The sequence below is a fragment of the Trachemys scripta genome, chromosome 10 (genome assembly GCF_013100865.1).
Source record: "Trachemys scripta elegans isolate TJP31775 chromosome 10, CAS_Tse_1.0, whole genome shotgun sequence".
In the NCBI taxonomy this organism is placed as follows: domain Eukaryota; kingdom Metazoa; phylum Chordata; order Testudines; family Emydidae; genus Trachemys; species Trachemys scripta.
This window is the reverse complement of record NC_048307.1, coordinates 8555728-8578068: the sequence shown is the minus strand read 5'-3', so window position 1 is coordinate 8578068 and position 22341 is coordinate 8555728. Positions and strand designations below refer to the sequence as shown.

Genomic DNA, 22341 nt, shown 5'->3' with positions numbered 1-22341 from the left:
GGGGGGTTGCTGACGTATTACTTTGGCTCTTTGGCAATGTCCATCGGTAAATTCTGGCTCCTTCTCAGGCTCAGGTTGGCCATCCCAGCCTAGAGTCAAGGGTTCCTAGTGGAGTTCTTACCCAGTCCTCTGAACCCTTGTAAAAAGGACCACCCACCATGTGACACCTCCCTCTCACCTGACGGGGTTTCTTGTGCCTTTTCTTGCAGGCGAGACATGGAAATCAATTCAATCAGTTCTAAGGTGGAAGATGAACAGTCTCTGAATTCCACACTGCAGAGGAAACTGAAAGAACACCAGGTGAGGAATGATCTGACTATTCTCTTGCCCTTTACATCCTATTTCAAGACTGTCCGGTTTTCCTTTGCTAGTATCAAAGGGACTGTCCAAACTCACATGAGAAGTCAATCCACTCGCGTTCTAGGGAGCTGGATTGGCTGTTAGGGACCCATGTCATTCGTGGAAAAACTCCTCAAACCAAAGCTCCAATAACACCAAACCTTTGTGGCTAGGGCCAGATTCGCCACTCTGGCCCGTCAGTGTAAACTGGTGTAACTCTGCTGAAGTCAATGAAGCTACTCCAGGTTCAAACCCGTTTAAAGGAGATCACCATCTATCCCCTGGTGGGGTCGGATCTATTATCCATTCTTTACAGGACAAGTACAAATGTCAACTTCCTTTTCTTCTACGGAAATTATTCTAAGAAATCCAGTGCAAAACAGCAACCCAGCTCTTTTAAACCATTCTGTTAAAATGGAGACAAGGCCCTATTGTTTTTTAAGATCTCGATACTCTTCTCTTCCAGTAAGTCATACAATAGTCGGATAGCCCCTTCCTTTTCCAGGTAAATACATTATGCAAAGCTCAGCTCAAAGGCAGCACCTGTGTGGGTTTTTTTCAGGGAAATTTTGATTTTTTTTTTTTCCCCCTAGCTGCTCTGTCTGAAGCCCCAGAATGTGGAGTCCCTTGCCCTACAACTCACAATGAGTCAGGGACTCAGTCAGCTCTGAGCTCCGCCCCGTCTTTTGTTCCAGCTACTTGCACTAGACCCTATTTCCTTTTATGGCCGGAAAACTGCAGCCTCCGCTTTGAACTTAAAACTCATCACAGATGTCCTGTCACAATGATGCGGCAAGAAGGAAAGTGATCTAGTGCAGGCACCTCTTGGTCTATTTGTATCTACCGCACACGTATGGCTGGTCAAAAATGTGGCATCGAAACAAAGCACGGGGACTCCTATGAAGTTTTCCTTCCCCTGACCAAGAGGGGATAAAGTTGTGAATCATGGGAGATGTAGTCCAGCCAGAGACCCCAGCCCATAAGGCACCCAAACTACAATTCCCACAAGGCACGGCAGTGCCCTGCAATATTTCTGGTTTCGCCTGGAATAGTTCAGTTTTCAAATATTTCACTGAAAAGTCAAAATGTGTCATGAAAAAAATGCCTATTTTCTGCCCAACTCTACTAACAAGTTTCCCCATGTAAATTGGTCTTCTTTCCAAGGACTCACTACCCACACGAGATGTGACACTCCTCAGGAATGAGAAAAAAGGCCTGGTGACAACAGTCTCGAATGTTGGTCTTTTACAGTTTAGCTAGGGCCAAATTCTACAGGACCTTCCCAGGGAAAACTCCCTCAGAAGTTGACAGGTGTTCTGACTGAGTACAGACGTTAGAATTTACAGATGTGTTCATGCAGGTTCTTTCTCATTCCCTCAGCTACTCAGATATAAACACTGGACAGTTTACTGTTGCTTGTCCGATCACTTGATATGCTTGTGTGTGTCTTACAGGCCCGTATTGAGGAGCTGGAAGAGGAACTGGAAGCTGAACGGGCTATGCGAGCTAAGGTAAAAATATCCTTCCAAAGAGAGAAGACTGTATGTTGCAAGTCCCTGATAAAATCAGCAATGGTGTGAAGACCAGTCTTGAACTCTACTTTGCTTTCTGTCCAGCTATCAGTGGGCAGGTGCTCACACCACAAGGACCTACCAGTATGTAGCCGCCCTCTGGTTTGAAATCTGTGTAGACTGAATGGGCCATGAAGAGTGAACTACCTGCCCACTGCAAACAGGAGCCTTGCAGTTCAGGGGCTGACCAGTTGGAGGGGAAATCTGTGGCAGAACAGGGTGGATCCCATCCTGGCTTTAATAAAAGAAATTGTCCCTTTTGCTCTTTACAGATATGTAACTATGTATGTATCTTGTATAACAAACCTTATATGTACAATTCCCTAAGCCAATTGTAGGGATTTGACTAATAACTATATTATCAGATCTAGTGATAGCAGAAAAGGCTGTAGATAATCCACTCTCCAAAAGGATGTACTGTAAAAGCATGCCCTACATACAATCTGTGGCTATGAATGGACAGCATGAATACATAACTTTTCCATTTCAGTGTGCTGTACAAATGATAACTTATGAATTTTCCAACAAGCTACGAGGCAGATAAGTATTATTAGTCCCATTGCACAGATGGGAAAACGGAGGCATGGAGGGACTTGCCCATGGACACAGCAGGCACCAATGATTAGCGTTCAGGAATTCCTGGGTCCCACTCCTGAGCTCACTCTGATCGTGGTTTCTGACAGAGTCATGCTTTTAAAAAAAGGCCATGGGAGAATTTAGCTTCGTCAGTGAGTAAGAATTTCTTTCCTTCCCTCCCACCAGGTGGAGAAACAGCGCAGCGACCTCTCCCGTGACCTTGAGGATCTCAGCGACAGATTGGAAGAGGCCGGAGGTGCCACTACTGCTCAGGTTAGGAACTGACCAGAGAAGGGCATCTGACCCTTTGGTCCCCCTCCTTGAAGAAAGCAAAACATTAGTGAGTTGGGAATATCTCCAGGAGCATTTTCAGAATCTGCACTGTGCTAGTAAGCAGGCAAGATTCTACACCCCCTTGTATCACCAAACCTTTACCAACCCCCAACTCCCCCAAAACCTTCCCCAAGCAGAGTTTGACCCCCAACAGGGACACACGTCAGAAACTCCAGGAAGTCTGCCATGAACTTCACTATTGCTATTGACTTTACATGGACATCACTCAGAAACTATGGTGATACGTAGCAGTATAAAACCCTTAGATTCTCAGATGAGGAACTCATTTACTAACATGGAGAAGGGGGGTGGCAGATGACTTGGGCAGAGTTTTCCATTGATTCCACAATGAAAACATTTGGACTGAAGTCCAAAGAACGTTTCTGTTTGAACTTCAGCCCGGATGCTTTGCCTTCTGGGGGATCTGTCCTGGTAGCCAGCGGTAAACTCACTAATGAAGTTACACCAGGGTGGAGCTGGTGAAACAAAACAAGACAAAAGGCATCAAAAAGCCTTTCAAACAAAACAGCCCCTTGAGGAACATGCTGAGAATCGGCGGCTCTCCCGATCCTGGTGGATGGTTTGTGCTCTGTCCCTCCGCAGATTGATCAGAATCGCAAGCGTGAGGCCGAGCTGCTGAAGCTGCGGCGTGAGCTGGAGGAGGCAGCCTTGCAAAGCGAAGCCACGGCCTCGACTCTGCGCAAGAAGCATGCAGACTCCATGGCGGAGATGGCGGAGCACGCGGAGAACCTCCAGAGGGTCAAGTCCAAGCTGGAGAAAGACAAGCAGGTCATGAAGGCCGAGATCGAGGACCTCAGCGCCACCATAGAGACCATCCAGAAATCCAAGGTAAGGAGCAAACAGCCAGTGTCTCTGAAACCCAGCAGGGAAACCAGGCGGGCTGCATATGTGCTGAACCCCTTCAATGTCACCTGAAGCAGAGGCTATTCAGCACCTTGGAGCGCCAGGCCCACATCCCACTCGCCTGGTCCATTCCATTAGAATGCTAGCTAATGGGACAAACTGGGTGTGCTGGGGAGCAGAACTTGGCCCTTCAAGTCAGACTTTGCTTTTGTATGACTGACCTCACCGTTCATTTACAGCTGAATGCTGACGCCCATGTCCGCAAGCTGGAAGACAACTTGGCTGAGGCCAATTCCAGGCTGGCTGAGATGGAGAAGAACCAGGCTGAAACTAACGCCATCAGGACAAGACTCCAAGGTAAACGCCCTGCTCTCCTTTGACATGTCTGTGCCATACTGTGCCTCCTCTTCCCCTTTTTCCCATCTAGCTCTGGCAGCCCTGTCCCCATCTCCTCTAGCCATCTCTTGCGCTGCAAAGTCTTTCTGGCAAGGTCGTGACAGTCCAGCCTCGTGATCTCTTTCAGTTCATGAGGGCAGAATTATTTCATCTCACGCTTGTTTTGCACTTTATTTGTAGCTGAAAACAGTGAGCTGAGCCGGGAGCATGAGGAATCTCAGAGCAGGCTCACCCAGATTGCCCGCATGAAGACTACCCTCACCTCTCAGGTGGATGACTTGAAGAGGCAGCTGGATGAAGAATCGAAGGTGTGGATGATAGTCCAAGAGGGGGCTGCTGTTGGATAGTTGCACTAATTGCCATCCCATACCCTGCTCTCTTCAGAGAAACAAACCTTTTATTGTGTTAATGACTCACCTCTAGCCATGGAAAATCAGCCTGGTCCAGTTCATCCCTGGGGTAACAAATAATACCATTAACAGCACTTTTTATCCAGTTGTAGGTACCATTAGTCCCATTTTACAGATAAGGAAATGAGACCTAGGGCAGTGGTTCTCAAACTAGGGCCGCCGCTTGTTCAGGGAAAGCCCCTGGCGGGCCGGGCCGGTTTGTTTACCTGCCGCGTCTGCAGGTTCGGCCAATCGCGGCTCCCACTGGCTGCGGTTTGCTGCTCCAGGCCAAAGGGGGCTGCGGGAAGCGACGCGGGCCGTGGGATGTGCTGGCCGCCCTTCCTGCAGCCCCCATTGGCCTGGAGCGGCAAACCGCGGCCAGTGGGAGCCGCGATCGGCCGAACCTGCAGACGCAGCAGGTAAACAAACCGGCCCGGCCCGCCAGGGGCTTTCCCTGAACAAGCGGCGGCCCTAGTTTGAGACCACTGACCGTTTTTATAGCCCCGCAGCCCAAGCCCCGTCAGCTTTAGCCAGACGATCCGGGCCAGCCGTGCTGCGGGTGCTTTATCACAGTGTAGACAAACCTTCAGAGGTCTTACTTGAGTCAGTGGAAGAACTGAGAATAGAACACAGTTCTCCTGACTTCCCCTTCTATGCCCCAACTACTGGATCTCACTGCAGATGACTCCAGTTGAGTTACAGTTGGAACAAATTAGACTGAAAACTATGGCAATATTTCAAGTACCTCCTCTGCCCTGGAGGCACTCAGCATATTCCGCAGGCAGGCTCCGTTTACTTGCTGCATCGCTCTACTGGTGTATCAGTACATCTCAGTCACGGCAGACGCTGTTTCTCGGCTTAGCAGGAGCACAGAATGGGTTTTCCGTGGTAAATCAAGTGAAACACCACGCCAAAGCGTTGAGAACGGTGCAAGGCCAAATTCTGCTCTCCGTTATATGAGTGCATGTGCAACTCATTCATGGCAAAGCAGTAACACCTATGTACGGAGAGTGGAAACTGGCCCCGTGACTGTGAATATATTTGTATTTCTGGCCTAAAATGTTTCTAACAGGCTCAGATCTGAGTTGTTCCATCTGGGCACCGAAAGGCCAGGAAGTTACTCCAGTGCCTTCATTAACATAAGAACAGCCATCGTGCGTCAGACCAAGGGTCCATCTAGCCCAGTCTCCTGTCTGCCAACAGTAGCCAATGCCAGGTGCCCCAGAGGGAATGAACAGAGGCAAGTGATCCATCTCCCTGTCGTCCACTGCCAGCTTCCAGCAAACAGTGGCTAGGGATGCCCAGAGCATGGGGTTGCCTCCCTGTCCATCCTGGCTAATAGCCATTGATGGACCTATCTTCCAGGAATTTATCTAGTTCTTTTTTGAACCCTGTTATAGTCTTGGACTTCCTTTGTGCTCCCAAAGGACAAGTAACTCATGGTGGTTTTGGTATCTCCAGTCCCGTAGCGCCGCTGTCGTGAGCCTGGCCAACACAAAACATGATCTGGACCTGATAAAAGAGCAGCTGGAGGAAGAGCAAGAGGGCAAAGCCGAGCTGCAACGCCTGGTCTCCAAACTCAACACCGAAGTCACGACGTGGAGGACCAAATACGAGACGGATGCCATTCAAAGAACCGAAGAGCTGGAAGAGACCAAGTGAGCGTTCGGCTTTCAAGGCGCCGGAGAGGGGATGGGGGTCGCCAGGGCCAGTATTCAGGTTGGCTGTGGAGCGAGTCAGAGTTTAGGGCTGTGAGCTTGTGAGGCTCCACTTGAAAAAGCTGAAGAGGAAGCGAGAGCATCCCGGTCAGGAGGAGAAAGAGGGAATGTTGCCTGTAATAATAAATAAGGGATGCTGAGAGCTAAATCCCCATTGCTGCCCGGTATCAAACACCGCAGACACATTCCTAATAAAGGGCCAGGTTCAGATACCCCTACTCGCACCTGAGCGGTACTTTACTCCTCAGTCAGCCCCCGTGGAGTCAATAGCAGTATCACGGGGAAAGGGGCTACCAAACCGGAGTAAGGCACTCTGCCCTGGGGAACTAAGAGATTATCGAAGCTGCACAGGCTAAAAGCGGAGCCCCCTTGGCCATGGTCCGTCTGGAAAGAGCACTGTGAGAATCCATGCCACCACGAGGAGAGCTCTTAGCCTGAAAGCCCCGGTTTACATCTCTTGACTCAGCTTGAATAGGTCTGGTTTACTTTAGATTCGATGGACCGGGCATTGGCTGAGGAGGGAAAGGGGACAATTTACCTTTCCCCTCTTTGCAGTCCTACTCCTTGAGACCCCTATGTACCAGGTCAAGGAGAGCTCAGTGCCAGCAAACCACCCAAGAGCAGAGGTCTGAACGGTGGCCCCGACCACTCCTTCCAGTAGAAGAGACGAGCATGTTGCACACTGTTAGGGGTGCTGCTGGGTCCCTTCTCTGGCATATACCCCCCAGCAACTCTGGACGTGTTCTCGCCGCGTCAGCAGCAAAATCTCGGAAGAGTCCTGCTGGTGCGGAGCCCTTCCGCGCAGACTCAGCCCAGCGTTTATTTGCAAAGCCGAATGGCAGGCACCGTGAAATGCGCCGGATTGAAATTTAACACTGAAAAAACAATAAACTAAACGGTGCACGTGCCATTCACAGATAGGACAGTACCATTCTCAGTCAGGCTTCTGCAGACCTCCTGACCTTGGTAGGTCCCTCTGAAGGTTAAAACAGTGAACGTGTCTGAGGAGGGAACAGATAGGCAAGCCTCTCTCCCTCTGCTTTCTTCAGCTTACGCTTTAAAACCTTCCACCCTCAGGAGAAAGCTGGCTGCTAGGCTCCAGGTGGCAGAGGAGACAGCCGAAGCTGCCCAAGCCCGGGCCGCCAGCATGGAGAAAACCAAGCAGAGGCTTCAGATAGAAGTGGAAGACCTCACTCTTGACTTGGAAAAGGTAAGGGACCTGATGATGCAAAGCTGGATTCCTGCCAACATATGCCTGAACAAAACATCCCAGGAAACCCTAGAACCTGATTTAAAGCCCACTGAAGTCCCTCTGTCAATTTCCATGGACTTTGGGCCAGGCCCCTCATTCACATGATTTTTATGGTCTCTACTGAGTTTATTAAAGTAAAGACAAAATCTTGCATTACCAGCAGGAGCAAGGCACTAGACGTATCCCACTGTGTGAAAGCCCAGAGAAGGGGTCGGCAACCTTTCAGAAGTGGTGTGCCGAGTCTTCATTTATTCACTCTAATTGAAGGTTTCGCGTGCCAGTCATACATTTTAACGTTTTTAGAAGGTCCCTTTCTACAAGTCTATAATATAGAACTAAACTATTGTTGTCTGTAAAGTAAATAAGATTTTTAAAATGTTTAAGAAGCTTCATTTAAAATTAAATTAAAATGCAGAGCCACCTGGACCGGTGGCCAGGACCCGGGCAGTGTGAGTGCCACTGAAAATCAGCTCGCGTGCCGCCTTTGGCACGCTTGCTATAGGTTGCCTACCCCAGAGGATAGTCACAGACATTCCATATGGACATACAGCATGTTCCTTTCAGTCAGGCTAATTAACCAGCTTCCAGTAGCAGCAAAAGCAAGAGTCCATGTGGCCAGACAGCCCGTCCTAGCTGCAGCACCAGGTAACCCTCTCCGAAGCCTGTGTCTACAATGCCCTTGTCCTTCGCATTTGCCAGTGCTGGACCGCCACTGTTTGCAGCAACGGTGGGAATGCTAGTGTGGACTGGCCACTGGTGTTTTAATCATCATGTCATCTAGCCCTGCAGTGAAAACACTAGTGACTGGTGCTGCCGGTTTACGCTAGCATTTCCACCTTTGCTACCACTAGTCTAGATGCACCAATAACAGTGCAATGGTGGGAAATGGGAATAAAAATGCTAGTTAAATCAGGACTACGGGGTGCTCCAAAGCCCAGTAAACTAAATGGGAGTTTTTCCAATGACTGCAATGGGCTTTGGATCAGGCCGCAGGAGCAGACAACCCTACCTCACTGCGTTACATCCATGGACGGTAGGTGACTCGCCGGCTCGGGAAGGCTAGCCCCTCCCGCCCTCCTTCCTCTGATGGAGCCCAGAGCGCCACGCCGCCCCCCCCGTGGCTACCAGCCCGGCCCCCCAGCATGCTGGGCAGGTGGCGCGTGGCTCCCCCAACTCCACGCCGCCAGCCCACCCCTCTAGCACAGGGCGGGCAGCCCCAGTAGCCACCCCCCCCACCCCAGCACTGGGTAGTGCAGCCCCAGAGCTTGGGGGGGCCCCCTAACGCTGGGTGACCCCAGCCACCCCAAGTCCCAGCCTGCTTCCTGTAGAGTTGCCAACCCTTCAGGACTGGCCTGGAGACTCCACAAATTAAAGATTATGTCATGTGATTAAATCTCCAAGAACACGTCCAACCAAAATTGGCAACCCTATTTCCTGGAGAGGAGCAGCCAGCCTGCCTGGGCTGGGGCCAAGAGGGAAGGGCAAGCCTAGCCTTCTGGGCGGAGCATGGGCGGGGCCACGCTGGGCTGTTTGGGGAGGCACGGCCTCCCTCAGCCTACGATATGCACTGCCCATGGTTACATCCCTGGGGCAAAGGGGTGTTTTGCTATCATTTCCCTCTAATGAAGCCCAGCTTTGGATAGTAAGGATGCAAGGCATATTCATGATTAAAAGCCATAAAGCTCCAGAAAAGAAAAATACCCTGTTATCCTTTCCCTTTGATGGTGATTCAGTTTAACACAATCTAAAATTGCCTTGGATAGCGTCTTGTTTGCAACTGAAGCCAAAATGCTTTCAAAAGAGCCACAGTAGTCGACCACAAGAATTCCTACCAGCGCATCTGTACGCGATATGTCTGAAATGGGAAACATTTGCTCCCCTATAACCGCAGAATTGAGGGAGGCCATCACACTGAAAGCAGCTTGGTGGTCTTGCCAAATTCCTAGCAGCAGGGAAAGAAAGCCAAGCAAATATTTTAATCATCCATTCAGAATGACTAAGAGGAACTCTGCCAGTCACTGGAGCTGCTGCCAATTTAACCGTGACTAGCTGGCAGGACATGCTCAGAAGTGATGTGTAAAGAAAAACTTGTCTGCCGTGAATGCTTGGCTTTCTGCTTGCAGGCCAATGCTGCTTGTGCTGCCCTGGACAAGAAGCAAAGGGCCTTTGATAAGATGCTGGCGGAGTGGCAGCAGAAATGCGAAGAGCTGCAGGTGGAGCTGGACAATTCCCAGAAGGATTGCCGCATCTACATGACGGAAAACTTCAAACTCAAAACTGCCTATGAGGAAGCCCTAGAGCATCTGGAATCTGTTAAGAAGGAAAACAAGACCCTCCAGGGTAAGCACTGATTCCATGTAAAAACAACCTCCACACATCCCCAAAGCCCCCGGTTTACACAGAATGATGGGCTGTAGCTTCTCCCAGCTGATACTCACGTTCTCTTTGTGAATGTATTTCTGATGACATTCCAAATGATGGGCCAAATTCTGCTCTTGGGGTGAAATTCACCAACTCACTAACACCTCCCCACGCACAAACACAAAGTAAATTGTGAAAGTAACGTAGATAAATATATAGTGCCGGGGGGGGGGGACAAGAGGGGCTCAGGAGACAGGAAGATTGTGCTTCGGGTCAGTTGCTTCTTGGTGGCCACTGGTCTAAAGTAGGGGCCATGACCCCAGGGCATCCATTGGGTGGGGGGTTATCATCACGAGAACCAGATAATAGGGGGAATGATGGACTAGTGGTTAAAGCAATCAACTAGGATACATGAGGCTTGGATTCCATTCCCAGCTCTGCCACAGAGTTTTCTGTGATCTTGAGCCAGTCACTTAATCTCTCTTTGCTTCAGTTTACCCGTCTGTAAAATGGGGCAAATGACACTGACCTTCCTGCCAGGGGTATTGTGAGGATAACTCCATGAATATTTGGGAGGAGTTATGACCCTCTGGCAGTGTGGCCCACAGAAAATAAATAATGATGGACTCAGTGGCACAGCCCTGATACTCCCTGCCCCCTCCATCCTTTGCTCCAGCCTACAGTGGCTGGCACAGAGCCCAGACTGCATGGAGTCTTGTTTTCACTTAGGAAGAGCAACCATTTGAGAGGAGGGAGGAAGAAGCAGAGAGAGACTGTGGAGAATTTCTGATGGCTCTTTTCCATCTCCCTGAACACGGGCTACCAACAGGCCTCATTCGGAAATCCAGAGTAACATTTAGAAATGAAAGCAAAGGCCAATTGATTGGAAGTAGAGTCATAGAAATATAGGGCTGGAAGGGACCTTGAGAGGTCATCTAGTCCAGTCCCGGGTGCTGAGACAGGACAAAGTACACCTAGACCATCCCTGACAGATATTTGTCTAGCCTGTTCTTAAAAGTCTCCAATGATGGAGATTCCACAACCTCCTGGGGTAACAGATTCCAGTACTTAATTATCCTTATAGTGAGAAAGTTTTTCCTACTGTCTAACTGAAATCTCCCTTGGTGCAGTGTTGATCGCTTGACTGGAACTATCTCAAGCCATTTGCTTTCAAAGGATCAGTACGGGTGGCACTTGTTAAAAGTTCCCAGTCCTGGAATACACCCATCCCATGAAATCTCCATTTTTCTTCCTCAGAGGAGATTAAGGATCTGATTGACCAGTTGGGTGAGGGAGGAAGAAGTGTACATGAGCTACAGAAGATAAAGAAGAAGCTGGAGGTTGAGAAGGATGAACTGCAGATGGCGCTAGAGGAAGCAGAGTCTTCCCTGGAGGTAATAATTGTATCCAGTTGTGACAACTACATATGAGGGGGACACATCAGACTAGTACATAACCTCCTGGCCATATTCCAGCAGATAAGTTATACAGATTTTACCTCTGAAAAGCCATTCAGTCACACCTCTATTGTATGTTTGCTGGCAGGTTGAAGAAAGCAAACTGATCCGTATTCAGCTTGAACTAGCTCAGGTGAAGGCTGACATTGACAGAAGAATCCATGAGAAGGAAGAGGAATTTGAAGCTACAAGGTATGGAATATTTAAGTGCTCAAAGATACACACGCAGAGCTTTCTGACTCAATATGCCGTGAGGAGGTGTAAGGTCCCAATATGAATATTCTTTCATTCAATGAAAGAAGCCCACATTTGCTTGGGTGATCTGTTAGATTTGACCTGATCTAGTGGCTGTATGATCAAGGGATCTTGTGTTAACATTAAGAAGCAGGTGATTGTAGGAGATTCTGGGTCAAATCCAGCTCTCTGTTACAGCTGCGTGGGGTCACCAAAGTCCAAGATGTTGCGCTGCATAACTAAGAACAAAATCTGGCTCCTAATACATTTCTTAGCTACCATCAGAACAGACTTCTGCTTCAGAACTTACGCCAGTCTCTATTAGAGTAGGATGAGACCTAATATGGGAGGCAGATTATCCCACAACCAGGGTTATTACACCTTCCTCTGAGGCTTATGCTGTTGGCTAGTGTCGTAGACAGAATATTGGACTAGATGGACCTTGGCTCTGAGCCAGCCTAGTAATCCTTAGACTTCTAATGTTCACAAAAGATACAAAATATTGTATCTCAGGGAAACGTGATAAACCACAATTATCACGTTAAACTCTCAGGATTATTTCCAGTGCTTAGCTACCTCATTGGAGAAGTGTTGGTCCATTTCAAATCTATACTTATTAGTATGAAGTACTCTAAGAAGGAAAGTGTTTGGGATCAGGGTGGCTGCTGGGATCAAGAATCCCATTTTCAGAGAGTTTCTGAAATGATCCCTTTTTATAATTTCATGAACAATCCCTTGGTTTTACCCACCTAAAGCCAAAGGCTGGGCTGCACTCAAGTGTAACAGAATGATCCAACTTGTGCTTCATTGGAATCCGCAGGAAAAATCATCAGCGTGCAATTGAATCTCTGCAGTCAAGTCTGGAGATGGAGGCTAAGGGGCGTGCTGAAGCGCTCAGGCTCAAGAAGAAGATGGAGACGGATCTGAATGAAATGGAAATCCAGCTGGATCACGCCAACAGGAACAACAGTGAGCTTGTCAAGACACTGAAAAAACTGCAGCAGCAGATCAAGGTAAACTGGAGAGGAGGAAGCCGGACCCTGAAGGGAAAACTCTATCCAGTTACATCTTTTTACATATAATAACTCTAGGCAGTGGAATATACAGCCTTGTTTAGAGAGACTCTGTCAGGTCACATTTGCCCCCAAATTCAGGTTTTGTAAGCAAAGGATGTAAGTCAGGAGTAACTTCATCCAAATCAATGGGGTACAACTGTTGTGAGAGAAAAACCAGGCGCACAGGCTTTTACAAAATCTCAGACCAGCAGAAACATTTCCATGCAATTAAAAAAATTGCAATGAAAACGGTTTTGATTGTAATAGACAGTGCCCTGCAGTGTTTGCAAACCAAACAGTGCTTCATCACTCCAGTGCAGGAGAACCTGAAAGTGAAATTGACTAGAAATCAACTGAAGTGAAAAGTGAAACTTACCAGTCTGTTTTCTTTGTCCGAGCTCAGAGAACTGCAAAAAGGATACCAACAACATAAAAAGGGCAAACCAAATTTAGATTAAAAAATTAAAAAAATAAAAAACCTTTAAAGGCCAGATCTTCAGCTGGTGTAAACTGGTCTCACCGCAGCTGAGGATGTGACTCTAATAACCTAGTCCGGGGTCCTCAAACTTCATTGCACCACAACCCCCTTCTGACAAGAAAAATTACTACATGACCCCAGGAGAGGGGCCTGAAGCCTGAGCCCATCCAAGCCCCACCCCCTGGGTGGGGGACCAAGATCGAAGCCCAAGGGCTTCAGTCCCAGGCAAGGGGCCTGTAATCTTAGCACCAGTGCCCTCGAGCTTCAGGTTCGGCCCCAGGTAGTGGGACTTGGGTTTTGGCTTTGGCCCCAGCAAGTCTAAGCCAGCCCTGGAGACCCCATTAAAATGGGGGCGCGACCTACTTTGGGGTCTCAACCCACAGTTTGAGAACCACTCACCTAAGGTGGTGTAACAGCATTGAAAAGTACATTTGTTTTCGTTTTTTAAATATGTGGGCTTTATTTTGCTCTTTGACACTGGTGCAAATCAGGACTAACTCCACTGAAGTCAAAGAAGTTGCACTGGTGTAAAGCAGGCATAAGTGACATCAGAATCAGACATCGTGATTTTTAACTGGACAATGTCCCTTTAACAAAATAGGAGAAAAGAAAAGGAGATGGGTGGGCCGTCTGGTACTTCGCAGCTTCCTCTGCATGCTTCTTAATCATGCTGATCCCTCTTTTGCCTTCAGGATCTTCAGATTCAGATGGATGAAGATGCTCGCCAGCACGAGGAACTCCGGGAACAGTACAACCTCCAGGAACGCCGCCTCAGCCTGACACAGACCGAGCTGGAAGAAATGCGCGCTGGGCTGGAGGGCAGCGAGCGCTCTCGCAAACTCCTGGAGCAGGAGCTGATAGAGATCACTGAGAGGCACAACGAAATCAATGTCCAGGTGAAAACCAATACCACACTCTTGATACAGGGTCGTTGTACTGTTTGCTCCGCTGCTGGCCTTAAAATGCTGTCGTGCTTGATGAGACTGTACTGCGCTGTAAAGGAAATGTTATGAAAGAATAAATAAAAATCCGATTGATTTTATTAGAGCCAAATATAGCCGCAAAACTCCCAGTGACTTCAGCGACAGCCTGAGTAAGCATTGCAGGATTCGACCCATCAAGAATTAAATATGATATTACTCCTTCTGGGGAAAGTCCTATAGAATTTACGATGAACTCTACCAAGAGGGTTGTATGGATATTACACTAAGGATGGGATATTGGAAAATGCTCAGCGTTGGCCCAAGTCTATGATCCATTGACGCCAGTGGGGGCAGAGTTAGGACAATGCTGATGCTTTTGAAAATGCCCCTTTAAAAATCTATAGGGTGAAATGCTGGCTCCACTGAAGTCAATGTGAATTTTGCCATCGGCTTCACTGGTGTCAGGATTTTACCCCTAGAATTTAATGAAGAGTGAGATCCATTTGACTGAAATTTTAAACCATCCTACAGAATGCAAAGACAATGATGTCCTATAGGATTCTGTGCGCTGGTTTCAAAATTCTAGAGATGGTTTATCATTATTTATTACATTCTCTAGGCCTTTTTCCATAAAGGATGGACTAAATGTGCAAAGGATTTCCAAAGAAGGGGAAGGTCTACAAGATAAACTGCTGGAAAGGACTAATAATAGAGAGAAGCATTTGCATACTGAGATGATCATGGGACTTTGTTCATCTAAACAGATGTAAATGCCACTTTTTATCAGAGACATAAAAAACATAACAAATACATGTACTTGTAACTGATGCTCAAAGGCTAAATTTTCGGCAGTATTTATGTCTCATAGTCTGCCTGATGCTTGCTTGTTATACAGAACTAATATTGCACAGTGCTTGCATTGTACTCTACAGCAGGGGTAGTCAATTATTTTTTTGTCAAGGTCCAAATTTTTTGGTCAAGGTATAATCAAGGTTTAGACTCCAGAGAAAATAATACAAAATAACAGTAACAATAATAATAAAAAGATTTCAGGGACCATTCAAAAGTGTCTGGTGGTCCGGATTTGGCCCGTGGTCTGCCTATTGACTACCCCTGCTCTACAGTATTGTGGTACATAGACTTGATGCTGTAGTGCTGAAGATCTTGAAAGTCTATACAATGCATTTGTTTGGTTATTTAGTAATGTTTCTAGGTATAATTGTCTTAGCAGTTGGGCTCCTTACAAAAAATCTTAAACTATACACATTGGCAAACATTGTGATTAGATGTAGATCAGATTTCCCATGAGGCAAAAGATACATGTAGGCTGTAAGATCTTTGCACAGCAATTGTGTGTGTGTGTGTGTGTGTGTGTGTGCGTGTGTGTGTTGAGTGCCTATAGACAAAAACGTCTGGATGCTACTGCAATATAACTTTGAAATAATAATACACACACATGCGCACAAATACAATGAAGCAGGATTAAAATCAAACCCTTTCGTAGACAAAGGGATATGACGCATGAAACAAGATTGGTTACCAAGGAAAATCTTTCCGATCTAAAAGTAAAATAAACATACAGGGCCAAATGCATCCCTAGTTTCAAGCCAGCAAAGTGCCAAATCATCTGCTCAAAGACCAAGTTATAGCCCATAAAGCTAGGCTGGGTCACTGAGTCTTCCCTCCTCCCTTCAGAACCAAAGCCTGCTGGTGATAAAGCGCAAACTGGAGTCTGACCTTATGCGCATTACAAGTGAACATGAGGAGATGATCAGCGAATTCCGAGCGGCCGATGAGCGAGCCAAGAAAGCCATGGCTGATGTAAGTTGCACCCAGCCCTCAGTGATGGTCCCTAGAAGCCTGGGGGTGGGGAGGTTGTATATTCTGCTCTTTCCTACACTGCTCAATTTTGAAGTGCATTGTTACTGATTAATCTTAGCACTTAGGTAGCATTTCCCATTTGCAAAGGGCTGTGCACACATCAGCTCGTCTGCCCACCAATATGGCAAAAAGAGACTTGGAGAAATCCACTTCTGTTCTGTCCCCCCTGCTAGGGAAGGGATCTTCTGCATTACTGATGGCATCCTGGGGAGCTCCTCCATTTCCCCTTCTGTTTTGTCCCCGCTTTCCTCAAGGCTTAACATTGAAACTATCAGGCTTCCAACCAAAGACTGGACACCCTCCCCCGTAGCCAGTCAATGCCATTCATAATTGGCATGGAGAGCAGAAGAGTGGCCAATGTGGAGTACATTTCTCAGTTGGCACTTAACAATTGACACCTTAGAAATTCCATAGATAGCTGTAGAGTTAATGCTCAGTATTTCCTCCTGAAAAAAGGCTGAACATTCTGCCTTCTTTATGCTCTCAGCTATTGCTTGTTCATACAGCACCTTACCTAGACCCCGGGGCAAGAAACCCAGGCTGGACCCTGCTCCCAGAGGCTCCCTCCTGCTCTCAGCTCTGAACCTTGGCTGTCTTGTCAATTTCATGGCTGGGAGCTGTGAAACTGACAAGGCAGTCTGGCTTCTGGAGGGGAGTGGACATTGGGGGGAGAAGTCCTGGGTAGCTTCCTCCCGTTCCCAGTGGGGAACATGGAGTTGTGGGGGGCAGCCCGCCAGGAGCCTGTGGGGCAGCCAGGCTCACGGCTCTCAGCTTCCACACTGCCCCTCTTAGGTCGGTGGAAACGCTCCTGAGGAGGACACGCACCACCAATCCAAGGAGGGTAGTCTGGAGATGCTCCACCGCAGTAATTATTGCGGGGCCTGTAAGTCGACCTAATATAAGTTGACTTATTTGTCTAGTGTAGACATACCCTATGGTACGTTCTAATCTCTCTTCTTCCCAGGGGAGGATGGAAAGCATAAGCACTGGATTGTCTAAAGGCAGAAATTACTGTCTTAATAAGAGGGATGGGTAATATCTTATACTATACCCCTGTGATAGTAAGCAAGCGCAAATCTCCTGGCTTGAGGCCTGATCCAAAGCCCATTGAAGTCAATGGGAGCCTTTCCATTCGAGAGGCAAACTGTGATGCATAGAACAGACTTCTAGATCCTGCAAAAATTCCCCATATGGCCGCATATGGACATCAGGTCTAAATATCCTAGTTTCCAATGCTCAGTATAAATAGTCCATGCTGACAAGCTGTTTCTTACCCTGCTCTTAGGCTTCCCGCATGGCAGAAGAGCTGCGTCAGGAGCAGGATCACTGCATGCACCTGGAAAAGATCAAAAAGAACTATGAAATCACAATAAAAGACCTGCAAGTCAAGATGGAAGAGGCTGAGCAGTTGGCCCTGAAAGGAGGAAAACGTACTATCATGAAACTTGAGACCCGGGTAAGAAAAACTGGATAGATCTACTCCAAAAAAGTCTTCCAACACCGCCGTCCAACCCTTCCCTGACCTGAGCTTTAGTACTCAGGAGAAATATTTGAAAAAAAAAAAAATAAGGAATGTTTTTATTAAAGGGCCAGTGTATCCCAGATAGATTAAATTAAATTAAAGAGAGAAAATAATAGCAAAATATATTCTAGAGAAATTAAAATCCACCCAGACCATACTCAGCCCACTGCAATGCAATGAAAGGTCAGTGCTGCTCCTGTGTGTCATATGCAATGTCTGGTTGGATCCTAAATGTCCTTGGCTATAACTCTAGGGCATATTCTCATTAGCCAAGCCATCTCTCTGTCGAGCATCCCACCGATGGGTCCTCCTGGCCCCAGTTCACACAAGGTCCTATTGGATCCAGAGATGTCTCATTGGGATTCTTTTCATATTTATTGCAACTGAAATACCCCTGCATCAGTAAATAAAAACTTTCCAGATTCTTAGTGTGACTCCAGATCTCCATGTCCATCATGCTAAACACAATCAGTACTAATATATCCTGCCTGGTTTTTACCTCCTTTTCAGATTAAGGAACTGGAAACGGAGCTAGATTCCGAACAGAAGCGTCACGTGGAGACGGTGAAAACTCTGCACAAGAATGAACGCCGCCTGAAAGAGCTGATCTTCCAAACAGACGAGGACCACAAAACCAACCAGCGCATGCAGGAGCTTGTGGAGAAGCTGCAGAACAAGCTGAAGATTTACAAGAGACAAATTGAGGAGGCCGTATGTACCCCAGACTGTAACTCTCCCCTCTTGTGCACACACAATAATATCTACCACATAAATTGCATCTTCAAAAGAAACAGAACCTGAAATACATGTTCATCAGTAGCATTAGCACCTCCAGTCATCAGGCTCCTGTTTTATGCTCCCTTTTCCTGCCATCATTGATAATACAAGCCCCAATGTACCTATAAAAAGAGAGCCACCTAAAAACCCACCTGCCTTATCCTTTGCAAAAAATCAGATTAATGCACATTGTCATCTCAACCTCTTGCAGTCTGTTGGCCGCCCTCACAAGTTACCTCCAATATCTGGAGGATGTGTGTGTAAAATTTATTTATTCCTGGTCCAACAGTTTACTATACACTTTGCCTGATTGGTTGTACTGAAGGAATACAGGTCAGAGCCGTTTTGTGCCGGCATGGTCGGATATAAAGACTTAAAAAAAATAAGCCAAATCTTCTCATGTCCGCAGGAGGAGCAGGCTAACCAGAGCATCGCAAAGTACAGAAAGACGGTGCACGAGCTGGATGATGCAGAGGAAAGGGCTGGAATGGCTGAATCGGCACTAAACAAATTGCGCACCAGGCACCGGGTCTCAGCGAGCAAGGGATTCACCTCTGTGGAGATCATCCAAGTGTCGAAGTCTTCTGCTTCCAAGTCCGCTTCGGGGGAATAGACACCTATGCTCTGAACCTGCAGCTGGTAGGGCTGCATGCCTGGCCTTTTTCAGACAGGGAACTGGGGTGGATTCGGAAACACGGGTTCAGTACTGACCCTGGGTGACTCACTGAATTCACTATGAATGGTGACGGGGCCATTCTGCATGGCTCTGCTGATGTGGGAAGAGGAATTGTGACATTGAAGAGGACTGTGATGGTTATAGATGCTGTTACAGCCTTAGAATCATGCAGAAGTTCCACTGTCGCTCTTTAGCTCAGAGGCAGTGGAGTTTCTGTCCCCTCCACACCCCTCAAGTAGAACCTATGCTCAAAACTGATATACCTGGTCAGGATTTGGCCCTATTAAAGGAAATCATTGGCCCGGTCTGAGCATCAGTAGGTTCCAGTGGGTGTTTACATGGATACTGTAGCATTTCTCACCTCTTCCCCTCCTCCCTAGGGAGGCTTTAAAAAATAAAGAAGTTGCTATTGCAATCCAATTTCAATGTCTCTTTCCTTCCAGGGTGACACACATCTTCCCAACAGCTGCCCATTGCAAGATTGCTACCCTAGTGATGAATTGAAAATAGCAGTCTAGAGCCATCAAGAAGACGCCTACAAAGGGAGAGAGATGGAAACAAAGAATGTACGTGTATCTGTGGGGATAAAAGAATGTTCTGTGTGTTCCCATCACTGGAGAGCTTGAAACCAGTACTTCCCCCGACTGGATTAAACCACAAAATCATATAGGTCTGGCTGTTATCCGTTGAAATGAGTCTGTTTTCATGTGGATTTTACATTTTCATGTCAAGGACGGAAGGTGTAAAGCATTTGGTTGATGTGGGCTGACTCTTGTAAATAATTCCTCACACTAATAGTCTTAATGCATAGTCTTAATAAAGCTTACTGCATGGAAAAGAAACTTGGAGATGCTGCCGGATTGTCTGTTTGTAGGATGACAGTTTGATTCACTGAGACCTCCTGTCCAAAAAAACATTTTTAAACTAAATTCAGCAGCACTGAACCACGTTGGCTAGTGTGCAAGTGTACTAGTTACCTTTACTGGATCAGAATTTCTCAGCTGTGTGTCACAGGTCCTCTAATCCTAACAGTTAAAAGCAGGTTCTCCTTTCACCCGGGGTTTTGGAGAGGAAGGATCTAAGTTCTATCCCTGCTATTGCTCTAAGTTGCTGTGGTACACATCACACTGACACCTATGAAGTCCTAGGCCATGGATTCTTTTAAATCCCAATGTACGAGGACTCGCACAGCATTTCCTTTGCTCATTTAACATAAGGGCTGTAGAGAGTTTCCAGATCCTTTTGGTGATGAGGTCCCAGCCATGCACTGTTGGGGGCAGTTTTGTGACATCAACAAAAAGGCCCAGCCAATCAGAACATGGCTTTGGACCATCAGTGTCTCCAACCCAGACACTACTATGTACTGGCACACACTCTCCTGGGGTGAAAAAATACAGCATTGTGTATCTGTATGATACAGGCCCTTGTGACAATGGGTTCAAATGTGTGATGCTTGGAATCAGAGATTTGTGCAGCTAAGGGAGGCGGAAGCAAAGATGGCTGAACACATGCTGACCCAGCTCCAGTAGCAGCACGGTCGGGGACAGTGGCCGTTCCAAGAAACAGCTGGAGGATTTGTCAAGAACAGATCAATGCCAAACCAACCTGATTTCCTTCTTTGACAGGGTTACTGGCCTAGTGGACAAGGGGGAAGCTGTAGACATGATATATCTAGACTTTAGTAAGGCTTTTGACACAATCCCGTAAGACGTTGTCATAAGCAAACTAAGAAACTCTGGTCTAGATTAAATTACTGTAAGGTAGGTGCACAATTGATTTTAAAAACCCTATTCAAAGAGCAGTTATCAACGTGTTGCTGTTAAACAGGGAGGGTGTATTTAGTGGGGTCCCACAGGGGTCAGTCCTGGATGTGGTACAAGTCAATATTTTCATTAATGACTTGGATAATGGACTGGGGAATATGCTTTTAAAATTTGCAGATGATGTCAAGCTTGGAGGGGTTGCAAACACTTTGGAGGACAGGATTACAATTCGAAACAAGCTTGACAAAATGGAGAATTAGTCTGAAATCAACAAGATCAAATTCACTAAAGGCAAGTGCAAAGTCCTTCACTTAGGAAGGAAAAATCAAATGCACAACTACAAAATGGGGAATTACTGACTCGGCAGTAGTACCGCTGAAAAGGATCTGGGAGTTATAGGGGATCACAAATTGAATTTGAGTCATCAGTGTGATGCTCTTGCAAAAAGGGAAAATAATATTCTTGGGTATAGTAACAGGAGCATTGTATGTAAGACATGGGAAGTAATAGCTCCGCTCTATTTTGCACTGGAGTATTATATGGCCTCATCTGGAGTATAGAGTCCAGTTCTGGGCACCACACTTCAAGAAAGCTGTGAACAAATTGGAGAGAGTCCAGAGGACAGCAACAAAAACTGATAGAAGGTTTAGAAAATCTGACCTATGAGGAAACGTTAAAAAAGTGAGCATATTTAGACTACAGGAGGGCCTCATAACAGTCTTCAAATATGCTAAGGCTTGTTGTAAAGAGGACAATGATTGATTGTTCTCTGTGTCCACTGATGGTAGGACAAGAAGTAATCAGCTTAATCTGCAGCAAGGGAGATTTAAGTTAGGTATGAGGAAAACCTCCTATCTATAAGGGTAGTTAAGCACTGGAACCCTTGGAATCCCGGTCATTGGAGCTTTTTAAGAACAGGTTAGACAAACACCTGTCAGGGATGGTCTAGGTATTCTTAATCCCGCCTCAGGTAGAGGGATGGACTAGATCAGAGGTTCTCAAAGCCGGTCCGCCGCTTGTTCAGGGAAAGCCCCTGGCGGGCCGGGCCGGTTTGTTTACCTGCCGCGTCCGCAGGTTCGGCCGATCGCAGCTCCCACTGGCCGCGGTTCACAGCTCCAGGCCAATGGGGGCTGTGTGAAGTGGCGCGGGCCGAGGGATGTGCTGGCCGCCCTTCCTGCAGCCCCCATTGGCCAGTGGGAGCCGCGATCAGCCTAACCTGTGGACGCGGCAGGTAAACAAACTGGCCCGGCCCGCCAGGGGCTTTCCCTGAACAAGCGGCGGACCAGCTTTGAGAACCACTGGACTAGATGACATCTTCAGATCCTTTCCCGCCCTACATTTCTACGAATCCCCAACTCTGGGCTTGCCAGCATTGCCCTTCAGCTGCAGGAGAAATCAGTTGAAACGAGGGAGGGTGAGGCCAGGGAGAACGATGCTGCAGCCTCTGAAGAAGCTGCTGCCAGAAACACCAAGCAGCAGCTTCGTTGTCTCAAAGGGAAGTGGTGGTGGTGACCTGTGTACTGCTGCACCAAATCAACTGACATCCCTCAGCAGAGCCTGGGACAAACACTGCCACTTGCTGGCTCCTTCCTTCCCCATCCTCGCCCCACCAATCTGCCTTCCTCCCTCCCTCCTTCTTCAAAAATCAAACCAGTCAAGCCCCTCCAAGGTGGGGAGAGGGGGCAGTGGGAGCCCTGAGGTATGTGAGGTGCTCAGGAGAGACTCCGGGAGGAGTCTCCAGGAATTAAAGATTAATCTTTAATTAAAGATTATGTC

At 47.3% G+C, this 22341-nt stretch overlaps 1 protein-coding gene and 1 long non-coding RNA gene across 2 annotated transcripts in view; one reads left to right on the top strand and one right to left on the bottom strand.

The window, feature by feature from the left end:
- The window catches only part of LOC117884421 (myosin-16), a 49134-nt gene extending 29504 nt beyond the window's left edge, over positions 1–19630 (top strand). The window contains exons 26-43 of the mRNA XM_034784798.1: positions 210–300; positions 1794–1850; positions 2673–2759; positions 3423–3668; positions 3923–4040; positions 4260–4387; positions 5930–6126; positions 7264–7396; positions 9562–9778; positions 11057–11193; positions 11345–11448; positions 12311–12503; positions 13716–13919; positions 15642–15767; positions 17113–17283; positions 17860–18060; positions 18536–18765; positions 19246–19630. Of these exons, the coding sequence (XP_034640689.1) occupies positions 210–300; positions 1794–1850; positions 2673–2759; positions 3423–3668; positions 3923–4040; positions 4260–4387; positions 5930–6126; positions 7264–7396; positions 9562–9778; positions 11057–11193; positions 11345–11448; positions 12311–12503; positions 13716–13919; positions 15642–15767; positions 17113–17283; positions 17860–18060; positions 18536–18739 (2614 nt within the window). The 3' untranslated portion in view covers positions 18740–18765; positions 19246–19630. The remainder of the gene's footprint in view (positions 1–209; positions 301–1793; positions 1851–2672; positions 2760–3422; positions 3669–3922; positions 4041–4259; positions 4388–5929; positions 6127–7263; positions 7397–9561; positions 9779–11056; positions 11194–11344; positions 11449–12310; positions 12504–13715; positions 13920–15641; positions 15768–17112; positions 17284–17859; positions 18061–18535; positions 18766–19245) is intronic.
- Positions 1–22341, bottom strand: part of LOC117884424 — a 28827-nt gene that overhangs the window by 4117 nt on the left and 2369 nt on the right. Inside the window, exons 3-6 of the long non-coding RNA XR_004647557.1 lie at positions 17849–18027; positions 17102–17163; positions 12240–14016; positions 179–285 (exon numbers count right to left, since the gene is read on the bottom strand). This is a non-coding gene — a long non-coding RNA (uncharacterized LOC117884424). The remainder of the gene's footprint in view (positions 1–178; positions 286–12239; positions 14017–17101; positions 17164–17848; positions 18028–22341) is intronic.